This window comes from Erinaceus europaeus, chromosome 6 (genome assembly GCF_950295315.1).
Source record: "Erinaceus europaeus chromosome 6, mEriEur2.1, whole genome shotgun sequence".
Taxonomy (NCBI): domain Eukaryota; kingdom Metazoa; phylum Chordata; class Mammalia; order Eulipotyphla; family Erinaceidae; genus Erinaceus; species Erinaceus europaeus.
The window spans coordinates 37,697,264-37,723,379 of record NC_080167.1 but is presented as its reverse complement, the minus strand read 5'-3'; the positions used below and the strand labels follow the sequence as shown (position 1 = coordinate 37,723,379).

At 38.1% G+C, this 26,116-nt stretch overlaps 1 protein-coding gene across 4 annotated transcripts in view; it reads left to right on the top strand.

Moving 5' to 3' along the window:
• The window catches only part of RGS7 (regulator of G protein signaling 7), a 522,282-nt gene that overhangs the window by 438,726 nt on the left and 57,440 nt on the right, over positions 1-26,116 (top strand). For all 4 annotated transcript variants that reach the window (XM_007532564.3, XM_060192035.1, XM_060192037.1 and 1 more), the window contains 3 exons: positions 19,053-19,117; positions 20,174-20,250; positions 20,357-20,438. In XM_007532564.3, the coding sequence (XP_007532626.1) occupies positions 19,053-19,117; positions 20,174-20,250; positions 20,357-20,438 (224 nt within the window). The remainder of the gene's footprint in view (positions 1-19,052; positions 19,118-20,173; positions 20,251-20,356; positions 20,439-26,116) is intronic.

Sequence of the window (26,116 nt, the reverse complement as noted above, 5' to 3'; positions counted from 1 at the left end):
GCCATTTTTCTCATTTTGTTGCCCTTGTTGTTGTTTATTGTTCTTGTTACCATTGCTGTTGTTGTTGGATAGGACAGAGAGAAATTGAGAGAGATGTTTTGTAAATTAACTTAAAAAGAGGATTGGAGTTGGTGCTGCTTGCGGTGAGTAGAAGGATTTACAACCGGGTCTTGGAACTGGTTTAAACAATACAAGATTTATTAGGTTGAAACAGGTAAAAGGCAAAAATAAGCACTTATCATCAAGGGTTAAGTGTACACTAGGTCTATAAAGTCTGAATATAGTTATCAAAAGTTTAGTCCCATAAGATAAACAATTATAAGCTCTAGTAAAGGTTGCTCATGGCTGTAAAGGGGTCTAAAAGTTTACCAGCTAGCAGAGTCACAGTTCAGTTCCCAGGAGAAGTAGACATGGTGGATGAGTGCCTGGAGCACCTTTGCCAAGGTGCTAGTAGCACCCAAAGAGAGTGAGAGTTCTGGCTGGCTACCCTTTTAAGTCTATTTAGCCTATCCACAATGCTTTGCACACCAGCACAGTCTGGATCCACCTACAGTCCACCATGGGCTTGTGCAGATCACTGCATAGTCTGTCAGCCTTCTGTCACCAAGGCTGACATCTGCACTGTATCAGGGCTTCCGTCCACGATCACCAGTATATTGCATCACCACAGAGAGGAAGGGAAGACAGAGGGGGAGAGAAAGACACTTGCAGACCTGCTTCACCACCCACAAAGTGACCCCCTCCCTCCCTGCAGTTAGGGAACAGGGGGCTTGAACTGGGATCCTTATGCCAGTTCCTGTGCTTTGCGCCATGTGTGCTTAACTTGCTGCTCTACCTACCACCCAACCCCCAAGGCCAATTCTTAAGGTGTATAAAATATGCATTGTAGGTGCAGAATCACCTGTCTGGCACCCACACTTGTCACTGACAAGGTTAGGACACACTAAATTTGTGTACAAAGAGACCTGAATCTACTCAGAAAAGTATTTAATAAGTATTTTCAATATCTTATTACTAAATTACAACAACTTTTCATAGGCTATTAAGTGTAATCGATTTATTTGTATTCCTTTCACTGTCATGTTACAAATTCTACAATACTGCACTGCATATGATTTATTCTGGGCTGTACTTTCTTACTGAATTTATGATGCCAGTCTCTTGGTAAAAAGAAGTTTCTCTTAAACCAAGAAATAGTTTTATAATGCTACCTAGTCCCCTCTTGCTACTGTGTAGTTTCTTTGGCCATTTCCCAGATTTTTAAAAATCAAAGTAACAGTGACAATCTATTATATCCTCTGATAACTGTTATTTTTCAAATACTGATATTATATACAATAGCCAGATGATTCCCTAGAAGTGAAGCAAAGGGTAAGGCTGAAAAAGTCTATTGAAACATATCTATTTTAAAATATTTTGCCACCAGGAAAAGTACAGGGTCTCTTCTTAGATTATAGGGAGGGCTTAGAATCCTTACTATTCTGATTCTTCTTCAAACCACCAGATAAAATCACCCTGGTTTTAAGATGCATTGAAAATTAATTATTGGAATGGGATCACTTTCAATCTGTTATTGGAGCAATGTACTTAATCATTACAACTTAGCTACTGCTGATTGTATTACTGTGTAAAGACTGGTACCCTTATAAGACATTTAATGAGATATCTGGTATCCTATTCAAAGCACAGATTCATAGATTAATGAGGGAGTATTTAAGTGAATATTTATATAGACTTTTTTTTTAAATAATGGCCACATCCTTGGACATAACTTTATAAACTTTACATGGAATCCTGATCTCCTATTATCATTTATATCCTCCATATCACTGTAGTCAAGCTAGGCAGAGAGGACTCTTACTGAAATCTATGTGACAATATAGTTAGTTGGGAGCTTGCTATGTACCAGATGGACATCAGGAAATAAATAGCTCAAGATTCTAATGGTGATTGACAAGTTGATTGATTGATTAATTTCATATGTGACATAACCAATGTTGTGAGTGCACATCAACAAAAACTGACTAAGAATATGAAGGTGAGCATGGCATTATGCTCAGGTCATATCAGGTCTCTGATTCACATTAGCTTACTGTGAAGGGAAAAGAAGTGTAAAAAACAAAAAAGAACTTTATCTTTCAACATACATCTAGCTTGACCATTCTCTGGTCTCCAGCTCTGTTGAACTTCTCACTTTAGTATTTCCCCCAAACACCCTGAATGTGTTGCCTTTTTCCTGCATAATGCCCATACTCCCAGAGGGATAAAGAATAGGAAAGCTATCAGGGGATGGATGAGATATAGAGATCTGGTGGTGGGAATTGTGTAGAGTTGTACCCCTCCTATCCTACGGTTTTGTTAATGTCTCCTTTTTAAAATTAATTAATTAAAAAAGAAAGAAAGAAAGAAAGAAAATATATATATATTGCCCTCTCCCCATAATCACATACTATTCACAAAGTTTAAAAGTTGTTTCAGTTACTATTTTTGCAAATATGGTGGATAATCAGCATATCTTAACATAATTCCTTCTAGTTCCATCCAAGATGGGTCAGAGAAAGTGGGTTCATTGTTCTTGATAGCTGTATAATATTCCATTGTGTATATATACCACAGCTTTCGCAGCCACTCATCTGTTGTTGGGCACCTGGGCAGCTTCCAGGTTTTAGCCATTATGAATTGTGTTGCTATGAACATAGGTGTACACATAACTTTTTGATTGGGTGTTATGGAGTCCTTGGGGTAGATCCCCAGGAGAGGAATTACTGGGTCATATGGAAGGTCCATGTCTAGCCTTGTGAGAGTTCTCCAGACTGCTCTCCACAGAGGCTGGACGAATTTACATTCCCACCAGCAGTGCAGAAGGGTTCCTCTGTCCCCACCGCCTCTCCAGCATTTGTTGCTACTGTCCTTTTTGATGTATGCCATTCTTACAGGAGTGAGGTGGTATCTCAGTGTTGTCTTTATTTGCATTTCTCTGACAATCAAAGACCTGGAGCAGTTTTTCATATGTTTGCTAACCTTTTTGATCTCCTCTGAAGTGAATGTTTTGTTCATATCCTCTGCCCATTTTTGGAGGGGGTCATTTGCATTTTTGGTGCTATTAATTCTATTAATTTGAGTCTTCTCCCTTTTTTGTTTAGTGAGTCTGGCTAGGGTTTTGTTAATCTTATTTAATTTCTCAAAGAACCAACATTTGGCTTCATTGATCTTTTGTATGGTTCTCTTATTTTTGATGTTGTTTATTTCTGCTCTAATTTTAGTGATATCTGTCCTGGTTGCTTTAGGGTTCCTTTGTTCCTCTTCCTCTAAGTCCTTAAGATGTGCAGTAAGGCATTTACTTGAGTTTTTTCTTGTTGTTTAATATGTGATTGTATGGCTATGCATCTCCCTCTCAATACTGCTTTAGCTGTGTGTGAAATATTTTGAGAGCTTGTGTCTTCGTTTTCATTTGTTTCAAGGAACATTCAAATATCTTGCTTGAGTGTCTCTCTAACCCAGTGGTTCTTACTCAGTATGTAATTTAGTTTCCAAATTATATGTCTTTTAGTAATTTTCTGTTTGTTGTTAAATGTTAGTTTTACTCCACTGTGGTCTGAGAAGATACTTGGGATGATTTCAATGCTCTTGAATTTGTTGATACTGTCTTTGTGGCCTAACATGTGGTCTATCCTTTACTATATGTTGTGTGGATTTTAAAAGAATGTGTATTGTAGTTTTCTGGGGTGAAGAATTCTGAAAATGCCCAGGAGGTCTAGTCTGTCCATCTCCTCATTTAATTCTCTTGTTTCTTTGTTGATTCTCTGCTTTGCTTATCTAAGTGTGAGAGTGGGGTGTTAAAGTCTCCCACTATTATTCTATTACTATTGATGTATTTCTGTAATTCTTTCAGTAGGTTTTTGATGTTTTATGTAATGCCCTTGCCTATCTTTTATTACTTTATTTAATTTAAAGTCTAAGGTGTCAGAGATGAGAATGGCTGTTCCTGCCTTTTTTTGTGGTCCATTAGCCTGTATGATAGTTTTCTATCCTTTCACTTTAAGTCTGTGTTTATCTTTTTGGGTCAAGTGGGATTCTTATAAGCAGCATATGGTTGGGTTATGTTTTCTGATCCATCTTCCCACTCTGTGCCTTTTGATGGATGAGCTTAAGCCATTGACATTTATTGATATTATGGATTTACTGTATTGTAGTGCCATTATTCAAGAAGTTTTTATTTGATATGATATATTGTAAGTATGATAGTGACGTTTTTGTTTATAAGAGGTCTTAGCACCTCTTTCAGGGCAGGTTTGGTGATGGTTGCCTCCTTTAACTGTTGTTTGTATAAGAAGGTTTTGATCCCTCTATCTAATTTGAATGAAAGTCTAGCAGGATATATTATCCTTGGTTGATACCCTTTTTTATTGAGGCCTCAATAGATATCTTACCATTCTTTTCTGGATTATAGAGTTTGAGTGGAGAAGTCTTCTGGTAGTCTTTTGGGTTTTCCTCTGTATGTGACTTTTTGTTTTTCTCTTGCAGCCTTTAGGATCCTTTCTTTACCCTTACTTCTTTTCATTGTAACTATGATGTGTCTTGGTGTCTTCAGGTCTGGGTTGATTCTGTTTGGGACTCAGAGCTTCTTGAATATTAATGTCCTTTCTGATGTTAAGATCTGAGAAATTTTCTTCTATGATTTCCTCTAGAACATTTACTTCTCCTTCCTCTCTTTCTTTCTCTGGCAGGCTAATTATATGAATGTTACTTCTTTTGAGATCATCCCATATGTCTCTGTTGTTATTTTCAGTGTCTCTCAATCTCTTTTTGAGCTCTTTGACCACTTTCATAGTTTTCTCTAGCTCATCCTCTGTCTGGCTATTTCTGTTTTCTGCTTTTGTTACTCTGCTTTCCCTTCCCTCAGCTGCTTTCTTCAGTTCAGCTATTTTAGCTTTCACTTCTCTAATTGCCTCAAGGTAGTTAGCATTTTCCTTGAGGGTCTCATCCATTCTTTCCCTAATACTGCTAGCCCTTCCCTCCAAAGTTGTTTTTATTTCTGTGATTATTAAATTTATTATTGCTTGCACATTTTTCTTAGCTGTGGTTACATCTGACTGATTTGTAGTTTCTTCTGGTCTCTTGTCTTCATTCATTGTAGTAGCAGTTTTATTTGCTCTTGGTTTAACCTTTTTTATGTGTTTTTTATTTTTATGTTCTGTTATTCTTTAGTTGTTGTGTTTTGAGTACAAGCCACGCTATACTAAATACCTTTAAAACAAATGCAATCACCAACCTCGGAATTTACAATAGTAACTGAAGTAAGATTTGAAGCAGTTTAACTAATACCAGTTAACCAAACAATGCCTCCAGTCCAGAAAAAATAGCAACCAAATCCAAATGAAAAAGAAAGAGTAAGGAAAAAAGAGATAGCAAGAATAGACAATTATGCAAATCTACTTTTCAGTGTAAATTCTAGGGGTAGCAAGAGGAGAAAGGGAAGTAGAGAAGACACACACACAAAGAGAGTCCACTCTGAGTCAGATTTCTTTCCCAAAATAATTTTAAAAGGAGTATCAGTAAATTCAGAAAGCTGAAGAAGGAGGAAGGGAGAAGGGAAGACAAGAATGAGAAAGAAAAAAAGATAGAAAGAAAAAAGAAAAGAAAAGGAAAAAAGAGCAGTGAAAGGAAAGAGGTTTTTTTTTTTTTAATTAGCTAGGAGGAGGGAGAAGGAGAAGAGTGGATAGAGGAGGTAGGTAGAGTGAAACAAGTTCCTCTTTCAATAGATAGGACACACAGTCACCTAGCAATGGAAAATACACTAAGAGTTCATTTTGGTCAACCTGAAGGAGGGGGGGAAAGGGACACATGTATATATAATAGTAATAATAAAATAGAACAAAGCAAAAAAAAAAAAACACTAACAGTCAGTCTGTATCTTGGTCGGCTCCTGATTGGCTCTCAGAAAGGAAAAGGTTTGGAATGACACTCCTGGCGAGCCAGGAATCTTGGTAAAAAAAAAAAAAAAAAAAAAAAAAGAGCTCAGCAGGGAGCTTGCTAGTAGCATCTCTCCAGGCCCTGGGGTCAGTTATAGGTCGAGGGGAGAGGGGTGCTCTTCGGAAATAATCAAAATTTTTCCTTTCTTTTTTCTCTTTTCTAACCCAAATTGTGCTATAGTCACCTCCTTGGTGTTACCTTTAGGACCCCTTATTCACCATCCTGCTGAAGACCACGTATCCCTAACCTTTCCAGCAGTTGATGTCAGAGCTCGTGCCAGCAGCTGCTTCCAAGTTGTCATCTTGGCTCTGCCCCCCTAGTACAGTTTTTTTTCCTAGTAGAAAAACCTTCATGAGGCTGAGCGGTGATGCTCTAGGTAGCGCACACAAGACATCATGCATAAGGACCAGAATTCAAGCCTCTGAAGTGCTGTGGGTGTCTCCCTTTCTCTCTCCCTCTCTATTTCTCCTGTTTGTCTCAATTTCTCTCTCTCAGTCAATAAAAGTGAATGAATTATAAAAAGATATTAAATAGACTAAGACTCACAATGGAAATAGTTATTTTTTCATGTTTTGCTTTTTTAAAAAAATTTTTATTTATAAAAAGGAAGCACTGACTAAACCATAGGATAAGAGGGGTACAACTCCACACAATTCTTGCCACCAGAACTCCATATCCCATCTCCTCCCCTGATAGTTTTCTTATTCTTTAACCCTCTGGGAGTATGGACCCAAGATCATTGTGAGATGCAGAAGGTTAAATGCCCACTGAACATGGGCATTGACAGGTTGATCCACAAAATATGGGAGTATGGATCGACCTGTCAATGCCCATATTTTATTTTTATTTGATTTTTTGAGGAAATTTTGTTTTACAAGTCTGTTGAAGTCTCTGAAGCAGCTTTATACCTCACCAAAATATGTGTTAACATCCCTAACCCACCAATAAATTGATATAGTCCCTTATGTTTAGAAGCAACACACTCAGAAATTAGTAAAATGAACCCACAAGGAAAACAAGACTCACATTTTGTTAAATGTGGTCCCAAACCCAAAGAACCTATGACTCACCTAGGGGTATATATTCTGGATTTTACTATTAATATCAGTAAGCAAAATTAAAAAATATTTTTCAAATTGTTGACTTAAAGAGTTAGGTAAAATTATACAAATAAATACATAAAGATAGAACAAGGCAGGAGACTAAAGATCATAAATCTGGTTTCATGTGTATAGTTCTTGACCATTTTACAAAAATCTTTTAAAGTAATTCTTTAGGGATTAAATTTACAAAGCAGCTACTTGAATATTTTCACAGACCAAGTGTTCAGTTCTTATAATTGACCTCTTTCCAACCTTAGTAAGTCTCTATTTAAGCTATTATTGAACAGATACCATATAATAATGACTTCCTCTTTCTAGTTCATTTAAACACTCTTAATCACTAAACTAAAATTAAAATCAATTTAAAATATACTATTTTATTTGCAAGTCTTTTACATGTAATATTTGAACAGTTGAACTTTTTTAAACTACACAAACTTTTGTTACTCCTTACTTTATTTTTAATAAATGAACTCGTCTTGGTGGTAAATGTGTGGATGAACATTAGATTTTAAAGTATTGAGACAGGGGATCAATCAGCCAAGAGAACCTAAGAATATTCAACACCTATGCATGAGGTGAAGGGGCATCAAATTATCTAAAGCATCTATTGATAGAACTGATCGGACATATTGATAATAGAACAATAATAATAGGGGATTTTAACATGCCACTCTCTTAAATATACATATCAACCAAACAGAAAAAATTAATAAGGAGACAAGATATTTAAATGAAAAGTTAGATAAGGCAAATCTGCTAGATATTTTCAGAGTTCTTCATTTCAAGGAAATAGGATGCATATTCCTTTTGAGTCTACTTGGAATATTCTCAAGGATATGATGCTAGGATATGATGGTATGTGCTAGGATATGATGCTAGGATATGATGGACACGAAAACATCAAAACACTGAGAAGTAGTAATGTACTTCCAAGCATCTTTTAAGGCATACTGTAGTTAAATTAATAGTCAAATATAAACAGATAGAGATATAAAATATAAAGATGCAATAGTATGTTTCTTAACAACCATTGGTAAAATTGGAAATAAGACATTCCTAGAAGCTAATGACAATGAAAAAACAAGCTATCAGAAGCTATAGGATGCAGTAAAGCAGTGCCAAGAAATTCATAGCCACACAAACACTATCAGAAAATAAGAAAACGCTAAAAAAAAAAAAAAAAAAAAAACCCAAACATCACATCTGAAGACTCTTTAAACACAACAAATGAGATCCAGAGTCAGAGCAGAAAGTGAAATAAGGATTAAAGTGGGAGTGAATGACATAAATAAACAGGAATTCCTTGTTTGGCACATAGTTTTCTTGCTGGAACACACACATTATCATGCATGAGACACTAGCTAGGTTCAATGCTTCCTGCCCCTGTTCCCACCTGAAGGAGAGGATCTTCAAGAGCAATCAAGGAGGACTGCAGATGTCCTTTTTTAGTCCCCACCCCCCTTATTGATTTCTCTGTCTCTATAAAAATGTGAGATAGAAAATATGACTGCTGTGAATGATGAATTTGATTTCCAAATTTTTTTTCTTTTATTGGTGTGGGGGCTTGCATGTATTGATTTATATGAGATTTTTTTATTATTGGTTCAATGTATTTTATTGTAATAGGTCTACTCATGTGTGCTAGCTCTTCCTGATTCAGTCTTTGTTGGTATGCTTCTAAAAACCCCTTCTGTTTCATTAGTTTAATACCCCCTGCTTAACACTGTATTCTATTTACATAACTATTGTATTCTATTTACATAACCACTGCAGGGCATTGGTTCAATCCCCACTGGTTCATGATATGTTTTTGCTCCGCCCCCTCTCCTTGTCATACCCTGATTTTCACCAGTCACTTTTACTCCACCCTCTCTGCATCGCATCCTGTTCCCACCCTACTGGGCTAGTATATTTATAAGGACAAGATTGTTTGTAGTTTTTAGTTTTTAGTTTAGCTTGGTATAGATTGCGCTGCATCCTGCATGAATAAAGAGATACTGCCTACAGCTTAACCATGAGTCCCTGGTCGTCTTTTACCCACCCATGAAGCCAGCCCGATGAAAACAACATATGGCGCCTACAACGTGGGGCCAGACCTGCACAACTCCCAGATAAGTGAAGACTTTGCCTACCTATGCACTATGGTCTTCTCTTTTACTTATGAAGAGGTTTGCCAAAGCCTCTACTGTTTCATCATGAGACAGTTACTCTGTCTCTGGAACATTTTGCTCTGGGCCACACTTTGTTTCCCTGACCGGGAACTTTGGTTTCTTGTGACCCTAATCATAGAGCTTGGGAGATGCACTGAGATTTCTCCTTGGACTTTCTGGATTCCCTCTCCCATGTTTCCTGAGTAAAAGGACTACATTTTGCTGCAGGCCACAATTTGGTTCTTTATGACCATGATCGTAGACCTTGGGATATGCATGGGGATTTCCACTGGGACTTTCTGGACTTCTTCTCACATGTGTCCCATGGAGAAGGACTACTCTAATTTGAGGAGCGTTCTCCAGTACCCTGGCAGTCCCCAAGAATGGAGACACATGGTTAATTCTACTCTCCTGATTGGATTCTTTCTTCGATGGGAAGACGCTTTAAAAGTAGATGCCTGAAGCAATACAGCAGGAACAGTCAGAAGCACCCTAAATGGAATTTTGAAGAGCTTTTTGGACTAGGATGCCCTCCGGGGACTCATGATACTACATGGTGAGATCTGGATAATCTGGTTCAAGTTGCATATCATAAGAGAGTGATTTGAATGACTGAATTTTTGTATGACATTGACTTAAAAAAAAAAAAGCTAGATGCAGCCATGATTTCTAGAGACATCCAGAAACAATCCAAAAATTTGTTTCTTCCCTCCTTTGATTTCTTTTTTTACGTCTTGGCATAAATCTGAAATGTTTAATCCTGAAACGGTATGAGTTATGGGCAGGGCTGATAGTGCAATGATTATGTTAATTATTCTCATGCCTGAGGCTTCTACCATGGTTCTTCTGTTTACCTTTCCACATTTTATTGAGTTTAAACTGTTTAAACAACCTTAAAATCATACTAGAAAGGACTTCCAATTATAATGGAGTTATCAATTATAGTAAACTTCTAATCTGCTACAAGTTTTGTTTGACAAGTAAGTGAATTTCAGCTGTCAAGTCTTCACATGAAAAAACATCTACTCAAATGGAATTCCCGGAAATCCATTTGGATCCTGTTCTCTGACATCGTCCACTAGATGAAATGACTACAACACACCCCCGGAAACCAATGATGTGACCTGGCACGACCTGAAGAAACAGAGTCACAGACTCCAAAGCTCACTTTCTACAGAAAAGCAGAATTCTGGTGGCCGACATTCCCCATCGAGACAGACATGCAGCGTTTCATCCCCTGGCATTTTCTTCCATGGTCATCTACTTTGGACTGACACCTGCATCGGACTTACTGGTACACGCTGCTATGTTTTCAAAGACTAACTTCAGCCAGTTGCCTTGAGACTTTATAGGCCATGTCCCCTCGCCTGCAGGCTCTGTCCCCCAAGATAGAAAACTCTCCCTCCTTATTAGGTTATGCCCACAGAGTCAGGAAACACCCTTTTAGGCAAGAGATGCTCCCAGAGGCATGAAGTACTCCCAGAGGCAAGAAATGGCCTTTCGCCTGCTGGGCCTTGCCCTTTGAGGCGAGAAATGTTCCCCTTGGCATCAAGTTATTGCTGCTCATCTATTTTGTTTTCCATGTCTTATGCCAGTTCTTTTGAAAATGCCTGTATGATATAGGTTTCTGTTCACCCCACAATCCTGATACTATGGCCATTAGTTAAAAAGAAAGGGGGAATTGTTGGTATGCTTTAAAAACCCCTTCTGTTTCATTTGGTTTAATCCCCCCCTGCATTCTATTTACATAACACTGTATTCTATTTACATAACCTCTGTTAACAAGCACCACCTTCCCTCCAGGGCATTGGTGGTTTAGTGGTAGAATTCTCACCTGCTCCGCCCCCTCTCCTTGTCATACCCTGATTTCCACCAGTCACTTTTCTCTCCACCCTCTCTGTGTCGCATCCTGTTCCCACCCTAACTGGGCTAGTATATTTATAAGGACAAGATTGTTTGTAGTTTTTAGTTTAGCTTAGCTTGGTATAGATTGTGCTGTGTCCTGCATGAATAAAGAGATACTGTGTACAGCTCAACCATGAGTCCCCGAGTCTCTGTTCACCGCCGCAAAACTAGCCCGGCCTGCTGGAGCTCCCAAACATAAACAACAAGTCTTGAGAGGTAGAATGTTTTTAAAAACTTGTAATGTTTGTAAAAACTTGTAGCCTCAGAGTAAACCCTTGTGGTAAAAACAAGCAAAAGTTGCATACACACTGCTGCTACTGCTTCTCCCCCTCCTCCTTCTCTTGCTCCCCCCTTCCTCCTCCTCCTACTACTACAGAAATTCCATGAGCCCAAGAGGTGGTCTTTCAAAATAGTAAGCTGAATTGACAATCTTACACCCAGACATATCATATATATAGGATGGTAAAAAGATAGGGGAGAAGTCACAATACCACAGAAATTCACAGTGGCATATACTTGTTCTGTGAACAATATGACACCAAGACAGAGAGTCTGGAAAAGATGTACAAGTTTTTAAAAACATTCTACCTCTCAAGACTGAATCAGGAAGAGCTAGCACACATGAGTAGACCTATTACAATAAAATACATTTAACCAATAATAAAAAATCTCATATAAATCAATACATGCAAGCCCCCACACCAATAAAAGAAAAAAAACAACATGATTAATGCAGTAGATGTAGAGAAAAGCCTTTGACAAAATCCAGCATCCCTTCATGATCAAAATACTATAAAATTGGAAATAGATGGAAATTTCTTTAATCTAATGAAGGTCATATACAGCAAACCTAAAGCCAACATTATACTCAATGGTGAAACACTGGAAACATTCACTTTCAAATCAGGTACTATACTGCTGATAAGACTGCCCACTATCACTGTTATTATTCAATGTAGTGTTGGAAGGTCTTGCCATAGTAATCAAGCAGGAGCAAGGAATTAAAAGGATACATATTGGAAGAGAAGTCTAACTGTCATTATTCGCAGATCATATTATAATATATAGAAAAACCTGAAGAATCCAGTGAGAAGCTTTAGGAAATTATCAGGCAATATAGTAAGGTGTCAGGCTACAAAATTAACATACAAAATTCAATGGCATTCATCTATGCAAACACTAAGTTAGAACAAGAAGCTATCAAGAAATCAATCCCTTTTACTATAGTAACAAAAACAAAAAGAAATATCTAGAAATAAGCCTAACCAAAGAAGTGAAAGACTTGTATATTGAAAATTATGGGGAGTCGGGCGGTAGCGCAGCGGGTTAAGCTCAGGTGGCGCAAAGCACAAGGACCGGCATAAGGATCCCGGTTTGAACCCAGGCTCCCCACCTGCAGGGGAGTCGCTTCACAGGCGGTGAAGCAGGTCTGCAGGTGTCTATCTTTCTCTCCTCTTCTCTGTCTTCCCCTCCTCTCTCCATTTCTTTATGTCCTATCCAACAACGACAACAACAATAATAACTACAACAATAAAACAACAAGGGCAACAAAAGGGAATAAATAAATAAAATAAATATTTAAAAAAATAAAATTATGAGGCTCTATTCAAGGAAATAGAAAAAGACACAAAGAAGTGGAAAGATATTCCATATTCATGGGTTGAAATAATTAACATCATCAAAATGAATAAACTACCCAGACCCATATACAAATTTAATGAAATCCCAATCAAGATCCCAACCACATTTTTAGGAGAATAGAACAAAAGTTACACATGTTTATCTGGAATTATCTAGAATTGCCAAAACAATGTTGAGTAGAAAGAACAGAACTGGAGGCATTACACTCCCAGATCTCAAATTCTATTGTAGGGCCATTGTGATCAAAACTGCTTGGTATTGGAACATAAGTAGACACATTGACCATTGGAATAGAATTGAGAGCCCAGAAATAAGCCTCCATACCTATGGACATCTTACCTTTGACAATGTTACCCAGACTATTAAATGGGGAAAGGACAGTCTCCAGCAAATAGTGTTGGAAAAATTGGGTTAAAACATACAGAAGAATAAAACTGAACCACTACATTTCACCAAATGCAAAAGTAAATTTCAAATGGATCACAGACTTGGATGTTAAGACCAGAAACTACCTAACACTTAGAGGAAAATATTGGCAGAAATATTTTTTTAATTATCTTAATTTATTTGGAAGAGACAGCCAGAAATCAAGAAGGGAGGGAGTGATAGAAAGGGAGAGCTACAGAGAGACACCTGCAGCCCTGCTTCACCACTCACAAAGCTTTCCCCCTGCAAATGGGGACTGGGGGGTTCGAACCTGGATCCTTGCACAGTGTAACGTGTGCTCAACTAGGTGTGCCACCACCAGGCCCTGACGTATGTTCCTAAAATGAAGTTTTCTTTTGAAGAGAACAAAGACTAAATGACCATAATAAATAAAAGCCAAGACTTGAGGCAGGGGGAGGCTGCCTATTGCAGCACTGAGTCAGGGCTTAAAATTTGATTAGAGGCAATTTTACAGGAAAACTGAAATTATTTAATAAAATATTTAAGAAGATTTGATATTCTCATGATGAGATACCCTCAGGGGCATTATTTGTATTCTAAAATCTCTTTTACCAGCAGCTGAGGACATTTTAGAAATTTTATTAAAATCAGTAGACTCTATAATAATGGTTTCTTCAGGAGTGAGCTTAAATTGATACTAGAAAATTTATACATCATGATATTTTTTCTATTGAAGTTTGAATTTCAATAATGCTTAAGGTCACTGATTTTGGGAGTCGGGCTGTAGCACAGCGAGTTAAGCGCAGGTGGCGCAAAGTGCAAGAACCAGCGTAAGGATCCTAGTTCGAGCCCCCGGCTCCCCACCTGCAGGGGTGTCACTTCACAAGGGGTGAAGCAGGTCTGCAGGTATCTATCTTTCTCTCCCCCTCTCTCTCTTTCCCCTCCTCTCTCCATTTCTCTCTCTCCTATCCAAAAACGACGGCAACAATAATAACTATAACAATAAAACAACAAGGGCAACAAAAGGAAATAAATAAATAAAAGTCACTGATTTTGGAAATTACTAAGAAATGTACTTAGAAAAGTAAAATTTCCATTGTAGATTCTCAGTAGATGTGTTCAATAGTGCATTCTAATTCTTTTGTATGTGTGTTATTTTTTTATTTATAAAAAGGAAACATTGACAAAGCCGTAGGATAAGAGGTGTACAACTCCACACAGTTCCAACCACCAGAACTCTGTATTCCATCCCCTTCCCTGATAGCTTTCCTATTATTTAACACTCTGGGAGTATGGACCCATGGTCATTGTGGGATGCAGAAGGTGAAAGGTCTGGCTTCTGTACAGAAGCAGCCTAATTCTTAACATTTGCAGTAATAGTGACATCATTTCACAGTTCACTTTTGTCTTTGTCTAGACCTTTGTATAGGAAATCTTGGAATGTAAAAATGGAATAAATAGCATTAATTTTTGATGTGGTCTCAGATTTTCTTGAACTCATGTCCTTGAACAGAGTAAAGTGTGTAGCACCATTTTTTAAATGTCTTGAAATTATTGTGAGAATCACTAACATCCTGGGAAATGTTGAAGAAATCTGACAGCTCAATAACAATACTTCTTAGATAATATTATCTCCCTCTGTCACCTATCCTGTATATTCACTACCTGGATTATTAATGGACTTTCTCTAGCATCCAGGAGACCAAGTTTTCAATAAGACTGAAGTAGAATATAATTATATCATTTCATAAGATATTATACTTTCTACTAATGAAAAACAATTGACCTATTACCATTCTTGTGAAATGAAGAAAAGAAGAAAACTAGATGTTTTTGTTTGTGAAAGTCTTTAAAGTTCATATTATAATACAAAATAATTTATTATGCTAATAAAATTACTACTTTGTATAATTCTTTTGTAAAAATTGATGTTATATTTCTATATCTATTTTAAGTTAATTTGATGTTTTATTTAAAGACACATTACTCCTCTTATATTTTTTATTAGTGACATAGTAGTCACTTACAGAATTCTCTTTTCAGGGTCATATATGGGTGTGTTGCAAGAGCCTATTCCTTGGCTACCCAGCAAGAGGCCAAGGGCCACTCACCAATGTCCAGTTCTTCTTAGATATTGAGAAAAAGCAGGCGATACACTGTTAATAAAGAAAGAAAAACTTTATTTGAAGAAAGAAATATGTATCATATTCAGTGGAAAGTATGTAACTTATGAACAGACACACGGGAGTCACTAGAGAAGATGGGCCCCTGCAAAATTTTCTTTTGCTTTTTTATCCCTAATTTCTGTCTCATCTGGAGTGAACTTTTCATTGGTCTATCCAAAAAAACCATTTTCTTTTGATCTTCTCTCCTTCAGATGCCCTACTTGCTATCTAAGCCCTTCCTCTATCTATAATAATAGCCCTTTTATCATAATAAAAGGTTTTTTTCTAAGTTTTTTTATTAGTGATTTAATAATGATTAATAAGGTTATAGGATAAGAGGGGTACAATTTGATATGATTACCACCAGGGTTTCATATCCCATCCCCTCCATTGAAAGCTTCCCTATTCTTTATCCTTCTGGGGGTATGCAGCATAATTCCTCATGGGGTGGAGAAAGTGGGAGGCATGGCTTCTGTAATTGTTTCTCTGCTGAACATGGAGGTTGGCAGGTTGATCCGTACCCCAAGCCTGTCTATATCTTTCCCTAATTGGGTAGGGATATGGGAAGGTGAGGTTCCAGGACACATTAGTGAGTTTTGTCTGCTCAGGGAAGTCAGGATGGCATCATGGTAGTATCTGAAACTTAGTGAGTGAAAGGCAGTAAAATATAAAGCAGGAGAATAATCTTACTCATAGACAGAAGCTGAAAATCATGAACAGTAAGGGGAAACCCAGTGTAGAACTTGGGACTGGGTTTGCTATATTGCCCCAAAGTAAAGGACTCTGGATGTAGGAGGGCCTTCAGGCTCACCATATGGGGGGTGGGGGGTCAATATGGGGAAACAGTTCTTTGATGATGGGTGTGGGCAGAAACTATACTCCTATTAAACTGTGATCTTAAAAATCACTACTAAATCTATATTCCAGATGAAAATGTTGAGTTTTTCAAGTTCTATAACTGCCTACATCTTAGTCTGAATACGTATTTCTTTAGTCTAAGTGTTTAACGTATTTGTACCATCCTGGCCAACTCAGTTGTCACTGGAATGTTCATGTGACTAAAAGCAGGCTGTCAAGTCCTCCTGAACATAATTTGTCTCTAAGAGGTATAAGTGACTGTACCCACCACCAAATTCTGTGCACCCATGTTGCTGGTGAGTACAGTATCTTTAATCTTAGGATATTTCCCTCTTCTTTTCTCTGTCTACTGATCATGCACATGTACCTACCTTCAATTTTTATTATTTTTATTGATTTAATAATGATTGATGAAACTATGGGATAAGAGGGGTACGATTCCACACAATTCCCACCACCAGTGTTGGGCTTTGCATCCCCTCCATCGGAAGCTTTCCTATTCTTTACCCATCTGGGAATATGGACCCAGAATCATTATGGAGTGGGAGATCTGGCCTCAGTAATTTCTTCTCTGCTGGACATGCATATAGTTGATCCATATTCCCTACCTGTTTCTGTCTTTCCCTAGTGGGGCAGGGCTCTTGAGAGGTGGGGCTCCAGAGTGCATTGGTGAGGTCATCTGCCCAGAGAGGTAAGGTTGGTGTCATGGTAGAATCTGCAACTTGGTGGCTGAAAAGCATTAGATATAAAGCAGAACAAATTGTTTAATAATTAGTAACCTAAAGGTAAGAATATAGCAGATGAGATTTGGGGGTCTCCATTTTGGAAAAATCTGGGAAGTCTATTTATTTTAGCTATATTCCAAGGGGCCCATAACTTTACTAGTTTTTGTCTGAGCCTGACAGCTAACATGAAAGTGGGTCCAAAGTATTGTCTTAGGAAGGTGTTGTCAGAATTGGAAATGGGACTATAAAGCTGAATCAGGGAACAGAATACCTCCCAAATATGGAAAAAGTGTGTAAATAACTTTAACTGTAAATCCCATCAATCTCATCTGGGGCCCATATTTGGCACAAAAGCCTGTGTAACCTCTGTATCACTATAGGTGTGAGCTTGCATTTGATGGTCATAGTTATTGTCTCTGTTGTTGTTTTCAGTGTTTCTCAATACCCCCCACTTTGTTTTAACACTTTTACATCTTTGTTAGTTTCCTCTAATTAACTCTCAGTATGGCTAATTCTGTTTTCTTCTTTTATTCTGCTTTCCTTCACTCAGTTTCATTCTACAGCTCGTATTTTTTTTTCCTTGCAGTATACTTAGCTTGTTCTGCTAACTTGCCTCTTAGCTCAGCTATTTCAGCTTTCAGTTTTCTGAAAAGCTTTTATTACCTTGTGATAGTCCATGTTTTCTTTCAGAGTCTTATATGTTATTTCCCTATTTCTGATACTATTTCCCTCCAGATTGTTTCCTCAGTCTTGTGATTCATGCATTAATTAATGTTTGTATGCCTTCCTCTCTCTTAGTTGCTTCTGACTTGCTTGGATTTTTTTCTGCGCTTTTCTTTTGGTTCATTGTTGTAGTAGATCTTTTTGATTTTACAATTTTTTTTTTGTTGTCTTTTGTGGTTTGTGTCCTTGTTATTACTGTTCTGGTATGGTATGAAGTGACCACTAGTCGGTTTGCTCCTGAGCAAATGAAGCCAGTCACCCTGTAGTTTGATGCAAGATTTTCTGCAGCTGTTGTTCTAATGTGCTGCTGCCTTTGGAAGATGTGAAGTGCTTTTTTTTTTTTTAATTGAAGTGGGTGATATATGACACACTCTCTATACTTGTTTGTCATTTTTAGCAGCCTTTTGCCAGGTTATAGATGAATTATAATGTTCCATCATGGTTCTTCTTTGTCCCTTTCTCTATAGTTTGTCTCCTACTGGCCTGGAAATCCTGCTCTCACTTGGAATTCCCAGTTTGAGAGTGGGTTTTGTGCAGAGAGTAGGCCAGGTGTTGACCTCAGATTGCCATCTTGACTCTGCTCCCCTAGAATGGTGTTTTTTACAGAAATCCCAGATTTTTTTAATGAGGTTTAGTGTGTTCTTGTATTTTTTAGTTGTAAGATGAATGACTTTTGAGTTGACGGCTCTACTATAACCATGTCTAGAATTAATCACCTCTTATTTTTGAGGAAGCTAATATTGTGAAAAACATTTAATAAAATAAATGACTACCAAGCTTCTTGTTTATTTATTTATTTTTATTTTGTCATCAGGGTTACCAATGGGACTTCTCCATGTGGCTGTTCTCTCCCACTTTTTATTTTTTAATTTATTATTTGATAGGATAGAGGGAAATCGATAGGGGTGGGGGTGATAGCGAAGAAGAGAGGAAAAGAGACTCACACTGCTCATGAAGCATGCTCCCTGAAGGTGAGGAGCAAAGGCTCAAACCCAGGTCCTAGTGCACTCAAACAGTTGAGTCACCACCTGGCCTTCTCCAAATTTCCAAATATGTCTGGTTATTTTTTTAATAACTGCAAGGATTATGCTTAAATTTTAGTAAATTGATTAGTATTGCTCAAAAAAAATAAAAATCAAACATAACAACTTAATGGCTGGGGAGATAGTTCAACGCATTAAAAGACTGCATTTGTGTGACTGAGACACCAGGTTTATTCTCTGCCACTTCCATATACCTGATCTAATTAGCACTCCTGTATCTCATCTTTCCATCTCTAATAAAATGAAATAAATGAATATTACAATTTGGAAAATATTATAAAGATCAAAATGTCTTTATTGTAGTGTTTTATATGTATTCTTGGTGCTTCAGTGTTAAATAATCAAAAAAATAACTGATTTCTATTTTTTTTTCCAGCGGTTTATCTCTGTAAGAGAACAATGCAAAACAAGGCAAGGCTTGAACTAGCAGATTATGAAGCTGTAAGTACCATGGATTTAAAGGGAATATACATTAAAAACTGGGGTTTTTTTTGTTTACAAAACCCCAAACTTGCTCATCATCATCAGTTAACATTAATGTGATATAATTCTACATAGGCAGTTTCTATATTTTACTTAGTGAATATTAATCACTAATCTAGAAATGTTAGTAGTCTGCCAAGAGTTTACATTACTCGAAGGAACTGGGTAGATTGATTAAATTAGTAGTAGAACTACAATACTTTTGTGTTCTTTCATAAAGTGAACAAAAGCATACAATACATCAATCTTGAGTCATTTTTTTCCACACAAGAGAGTTTTAGCATTTTGAATTTTGTTCTCTAAAAACCAAATACCCATAGTATTAATATTTGTATCAGGTTTTCCTGTTTCTTCTATGACTGTTAATTTGATTGACTGCATTCAGAGAACTTGACATAATCTAGAACCAAAGTATACTTACTACTTTAGAAATTATTTGCTGTGGCCAAGGGACAATTGACATGTTAAGAATATGCCTTGCGGTATGGTATATTCGTGTATTCGACAGCAATACTAGCCTTGGCATCATGTGGAACTGTTTTGGGGGAGATGTGGTGCTTTGATATCTCTCCATCTCTCTGTCTCTATCTGAAGTAAAAAGTATGAAAAGTGTTTTGTTGGGAATAGTGAAATCACATGTGTGAAGTCCTAGCAGAGAAAAAACAGTGAAAAGAAGCAGTTTGTCTTCTCTCTCTCTTTTTAGTTATCATTATTTATTATTGGGTAGAGACAGCCAGAAACTGAGAGAGGGTAGATAAAGAGGAAGAGAGACAGAGAGACACCTGCTGCCCTACTTCACCACTTGCAAAGCTTTCCCCTTACAGGTAGGGACCAGGGACTTGAACCTAGTTCCTTGAGCATTGTAACATGCACTTAACCAGGAGCTCCACCACCCAGCTGCATGCAATTTGTCTTCTTTATAGATGTGATGAACAAATTAGAAGGAAGTAGTAAAAAAAAAAAAGTCAGAATGTCTTCCATATATATTTATTTATTTTATTTTATTTTTTTTAGGAGAGCCTGGCCAGGCTGCAGAGAGCATTTGCTCGAAAATGGGAGTTCATTTTTATGCAAGCAGAAGCACAAGCAAAGTGAGTCCTTGTGAGTCTTTTGGAAAATTTGTTCAAGTTGTGGTCTTTTGTCCAGATAGGCACTACAATTAATATTACTTATTATTCATTTTCACTGTGTTGATAGAGTGGACAAGAAGAGAGACAAAATTGAAAGGAAGATCCTTGATAGCCAAGAGAGAGCATTCTGGGATGTGCATAGACCTGTGGTAAGCAACCATACCAACTTTATCTCAAATTCATACTCGGACTCTGGAAGGTAAAAATACACTGAGAAAAATGAGGGAAGAATATAATAACTATATTGATTTTTCCTGACATCTAGGAGAATTAGTAAGGAAGAAATTATTACATTTCAAAAGATAACCAGTGTCCAATACTGTAATGTTTTTATTAGTGAAATTTCATTCTCTACCATAACATGATTTGCCAACTTACTCTTAGCCTTTGAGGTGCCTAACACTTGTGTATACTTGAAAATAAACTACAATAAAAAGGGGTTTAAAAAGTTTAGTATATATGTTTTTGTGGATTTATAATAAAAGTAGAGATTAAAATGATTTTACCCTAGTCATTTTTTTTTCATTTAGTAATGATCTGGCATTTATGTCAACTTCTGTGAACTGATATTTTAGATGACTCAAATTTGAATCAACTCCTACTTTCATACCTACTTTCTATTGGTCTACAGACAATGAATAACTTGGTTGTTTTATTTATAAAATGTTAAACTCTATGACTAAGTGTAACAAATAAAATTAATTTTTAATGTCCTTGATTACACCAGGATATACTATGTAAAGAATTAACCAAAGTTATGAGCATTCCTGAGATATTATGTATATCTTTCTATTTTGATGGCTTCTGTATTTATATTAGTTTATCAGAAAAGTCAGGACACATTTTTACATAGAAAAAAATTCATCATGACTTTTCTGACAACCCAATCAATATATATTATTTAAATACAAGAAGGGTATTAGAAAATAATACTTAGATAAGTATTGTTAGAATATAAACAGTTGTAGAGGATAAAATAAATCAAGGTTGCAATAATACCTTAAAATGTTCCTCTAACTTCTTTCAGGATTAGACCACAATTGGCTCCACAGTTGTGTTTATACATGTCTAATTTTCAGTTTCAGACAGCAATATAATTGTTAAATTCAGAATTAAATGTTTCTCTCATTTGAGGTTTCTGAAGTTTGTATTTGAGACTTAACACTCCTAACTCAAATTCAGCCTTTGTTGTTAATAGTGGAAAAAATGGGGGGGGGGAGAGGTTATGGGGTCTATCTCCAGCCTTCTTCACATTGATGATCTGCATCCTCTTGGCAACCTCAAAGGACTCGCTATAAGTATACTCACTTCACTGCCCACATCCCTTCCATAGCAAACTCTCACACATGGCTGATAGCATGGAAATTTATCCTCACCTCAACACACAACTCTTCTCTAAGAATTACTCAAGCCTGTCCCTTGTCTTCCTTTTGTGTTGCTGAAGGCAGAAGCTGTTCATAGTTGATTTTTGCTTTATTCTGTGTGAGTCTGGCTCAGGTCCTTTGTCTCCTCCAGCAAAAGCCACATGTGAGTGCTCTCCAAATGGTCCCTTGCTAAACTCCTCATTAGTCTTTTGATTAGAAAGTCATCCCAAGGAAAATCTGGAAGTGGAAACATCCTTGGCTCCATCCCCTTTATTCGATTTATAGGTTCTTGTGAGGGGCTTTATATCACTTGAAGTGAAAATGTTATGAAATCTTGGTCACTGCTTATTTTTAGAGAAAAATAGAGCTTCATGGTATCGGTGTACTTCTGAGAATGACATTTACCTAATACAATCTTACTTCTATCTATAGTTCATACAGTACAACTTTATGGTGTATTTGTTGTTGTGCACGGGCCACAAAGAAGAGAGAGAGGAGGGGTCTGGAGCGAAGAGGAAACACAAATCTTTATTTGCGCTGGCACCTCAGAGTTGGGTGCTAAAGAAGCAGGTGGCGCCACATGGAGGTAGCGGAAGTGGCCGCCTCACGCAGTAAGCTTTCCTGCGTCTGAACACTGGAGTGAAGTGCTGGCAAGAGAACAAGGTGCGGAAGAAGAAAGGCTTTTATAGGAGCATCTTTCACGAGAATGGGAAGGGGGAGGAGTAACCATAGCACTCCAGGATAGGATAATAACTCTCGTGAGAATGGGAGGGGGGAGGAGTAACCAAAGCACTCCAAATATCACGGGGATATAGACAATGACCTGAGGGCACAACATAGCTGAACAGGCACTCCGAGAATGTCCCAACTCTTGCGGGAACTAGCAGTAGCCTGAGGGGACAACATGGCAGATGTGACTGCGTCGGCACAATTTCCCAGCATCTCCCCCTTTCCTTTTATCTAATGCCCAGGGCAACAGTGTATAAAGTCTATGAACTACTCAGGGACAGTCTATGAAAAACCAGCAACGTGAAGGGAAGGAAGCTGCTGTAAAATTGTCTAAAGTGTCCAAAGTAGGTGACTAGGGGGAGAAATGGCAGGGGATGAAATGCTGCATGAGGAAGGTCAGCCTCTGGAATTCTGCTCTTCTGTAGATTGTGAGCTGGAACCGCCAAACCGTGACAGGCAAAGCAGAAGCAGGAAAGGCAGACAGATAATAAAAAGTTCTATCCCTGAAGTCTGTGAATCAGGTTCTTCAAATCACGTCAGGTGACATCTAGGGTTTCAGGGGGTTGTGCCACTGTAGTGCCATCTAGTGGGTGATGTCAGGGTGTGCAGGGATCCAGATGTTTTTTTCCGGGATTCCTGTGGAAGAAACACAAACAATCTGCTTCTCGTGGTTAGCAGGGCATCTGATTTGAATGCTTTATAGAAAAAGAGGTTTAGTGCCTTAGCCAACAGTATTGGGGGATGTATCTTTCCTATTCATTTATTATTATATATTCATAGGGAAAAAGAACTTATCTTTTAACAAAGACTCTAAGGTGTAGGGAAGCGGGAACTATCTTATCCCTTTTTTTTGTATCTTGCCTTTTGTTGCCCTAGTTATTTTATTGTTGTAATTATATTGTTGTTATTGCTGATATTGTGGTTGTTGGATAGAACAGAGAGAAATGGAGAGAGGAGGAGAAGACAGGGGGAGAGAAAGACACCTGTAGACCTGCTTCACCACTCGTGAAGTGATTCCCCTGCAGGTGAGGAGCCAGGGGCTCAAACTGGGATCCTCAAGCCAGTTCTTGCACTTAGCGCCACCTGCGCTAAACCCGCTGTGCCACCGCCCGATTCCCAGGAACTGTCTTTTAACATAAACTCAATGGCCATGCCAATAGCAACCTTGAGGGCACATGTGGCTCCCCACATGTCCCCCTGTCTTATATCATGTTTTGATGTTTGGCGGACTTTGTTTTGTGGCAGGGTGGACTGTGCCTGTCTTAGGTTGGGGATCAGCCTTCCGTCTTACCCGTCATTGGAACACCTGGTCATTTTTGCCCAGTAGTACCAGGTGCCCTGTCTTAGGTTGACTGGATAACGCTATTTTCCTCTTACCCGTCATTGGCTAGCCAGCCCTCTACATGGTGGACATTCTGATGGAGGGGGGCAAATCCTCCACAGCAACTCAATATTCTGCCATGTCCAGCCTATGATAGTGAGTTTGTATAGGTTGCATCTTTATGGCATCAATCTGTTGCCACAAAAGGCCATGAGCTTGTTAAGAATTATAGGACCATGGTCTGGGAGGTGTCGCAGTGGATAAGGCATTAGACTCTCAAGCATGAGGTCCCAAGTTCAATCCCTGGCAGCACATGTACCAGAAAGATATCTGGTTCTTTCTCTTTCCTCCTCTCTTTCTCATTAATAAATAAATTAAAATGTTGGAAAAAAAGAATTATAGGACCTATTGTGAGCAGAAGAAGTAAAACAAGCTAGTGTCCCACAACTAAGGGTAGACAGGTAAGGAAGGGGGAATGTATTCCATTGGTATGAAGAGGTAGGATCATATCTTAAGTCTAAGGGAAGCAGTCAGTGGATGTGATGTCCAGGGGAACAGCCATTTGTCTTTGGGGGTAGTAAAGGATGTCCATGGCATGGGTGATGTTATAAAGGGAAACATCTTTAAATTGTTGGCTGACAAAGGCAGGCCTATGGTGGCAAGACAAGATACACCAGTTAACTGTACAAGTATATGTGAATGTTGTTAATTCACATAGGTTGGATATGGAGGAACTTCTTACAGTTTAATACCTTACCATATGAACAGATGATTCCTCATATGAAGGCTTGATAGCTGTAATCACTTACTTGTGAAAAACAATAAAACTTGTAACAAGTTAGAGGTTTACTATAATTGACTTTGGACTATAAACAGACTCAGGTTACTTAGAGAGTTAACGCATGTTAGTGACAATGGTTTTAACATTTAGAGTACTCTGAGCAGATGGGTCATACAAAAATTTTTGGTCATTCAACACACTCACAAAACACAACTGGCCAGTCATAACATAAGACATTCAGAGAAGTTGTACGAGAGAGGGCTCTGTGAGCCAACTTTTGTAGGTTCTGCCATGTCATATTATGGATCCTGGGATGCATCCTGCATCTAGTCCTCTTGTATTATTTCTAGTTCTTCAGGTATAACAGTGCCATCATGAGGGTATTGTCGGACATGGCGGGCAGGAATCCAGAAAGGTTTAGAGTAATTATGAGGGAAAATGCATGCAAAACCTCTTCCCATGGTCAATAGAGGGTCAGGCCCTTTCCAAATTTTATCAAGTGGGTCTTTCCATTTGACCTTAATAGATGGGAGAGTAGATGGTATTTGCCAGTGAAGAATAATAGGAGGTAAGTCCGAGTTATTGTAAATATTAAAGAGATTTAACGTAGTTAAGGCTTTTGCTAGCTGGATATTGGGGGGGGTACATTCCTCCTTTATGTTTATTTAATTGAGCCTTAAGGGTTTGATGGGCCCTATCGACAATGCCTTGTCCCTGTGGATTATAGGGAATGCCTGTGGTATGAGTAATGTTCCAGAGGGAACAAAAATCTTTAAATTGTTTGCTGGTAAACGCAGGTTCATTGTCAGTTTTCAGTTGAAGAGGTAAGCCCATCATAACAAAACAGGAGAGCATATGGCTTATAAGCTTTTTAGAGCTTTCTCCTGTCTGAGCTGTTGCCCACATAAATTTAGAAAAGGTATCAACTGAGACAATCATATTTTTGTTTGCCAAAGTTTGGTATGTGGGTGACATCAATTTGCCAAATAGCATTAGCTTTTAAGCCTCGGGGGTTAACACCAAAAGTCTGAATAGCAGGTGTTTTTATGAGAGCTAGGATATGTTTTAACTGTGGTAAAGGAATATCAGGAAATTGAGCTCGAAGGCCTTTAAGATTAACATGGATTAGAGAATGGAAATCAGCAGGATCAGAGACAGAGACTAGGAGAGCTCCTGTGGAGGCAAGGCGGTCAGCTGCAGCATTCCCTTCGGACAGGGAACCAGGAAGAGGGCTGTGGGAACGAAGGTGCTGAATATATAGTGGTTGAGTTCGAGAAGACAGCATAGAGGCGATTTGAATCAAGAAAGGGGAAAGTGGGTTGTCATCAATTTTCACATAAGCACACTGTCAGAAAAAAGGTTGAAGGATTCTGGTACAGCTTTTAATGCAAGGAAAACAGCATAAAGTTCTTTGTACTGAGGGGAATTCTCAGGAAGCTCAGTAAAGAGAGGTTTAGGGGGTTGTTTGTCCGGGTAATATATGAGGGCAGCAGCTCCCTTTTTTCCACCATCAGTGAAGACTGTAGGAGCAGAAGGAATGGGATCTCGAGAGAAAAGTTTAGGTGCTAGTAGAGGCAAAAGAGGTAAAGAAGCTATCAATTTATTAGAAGGAAAATGGTTATCTATTTGTCC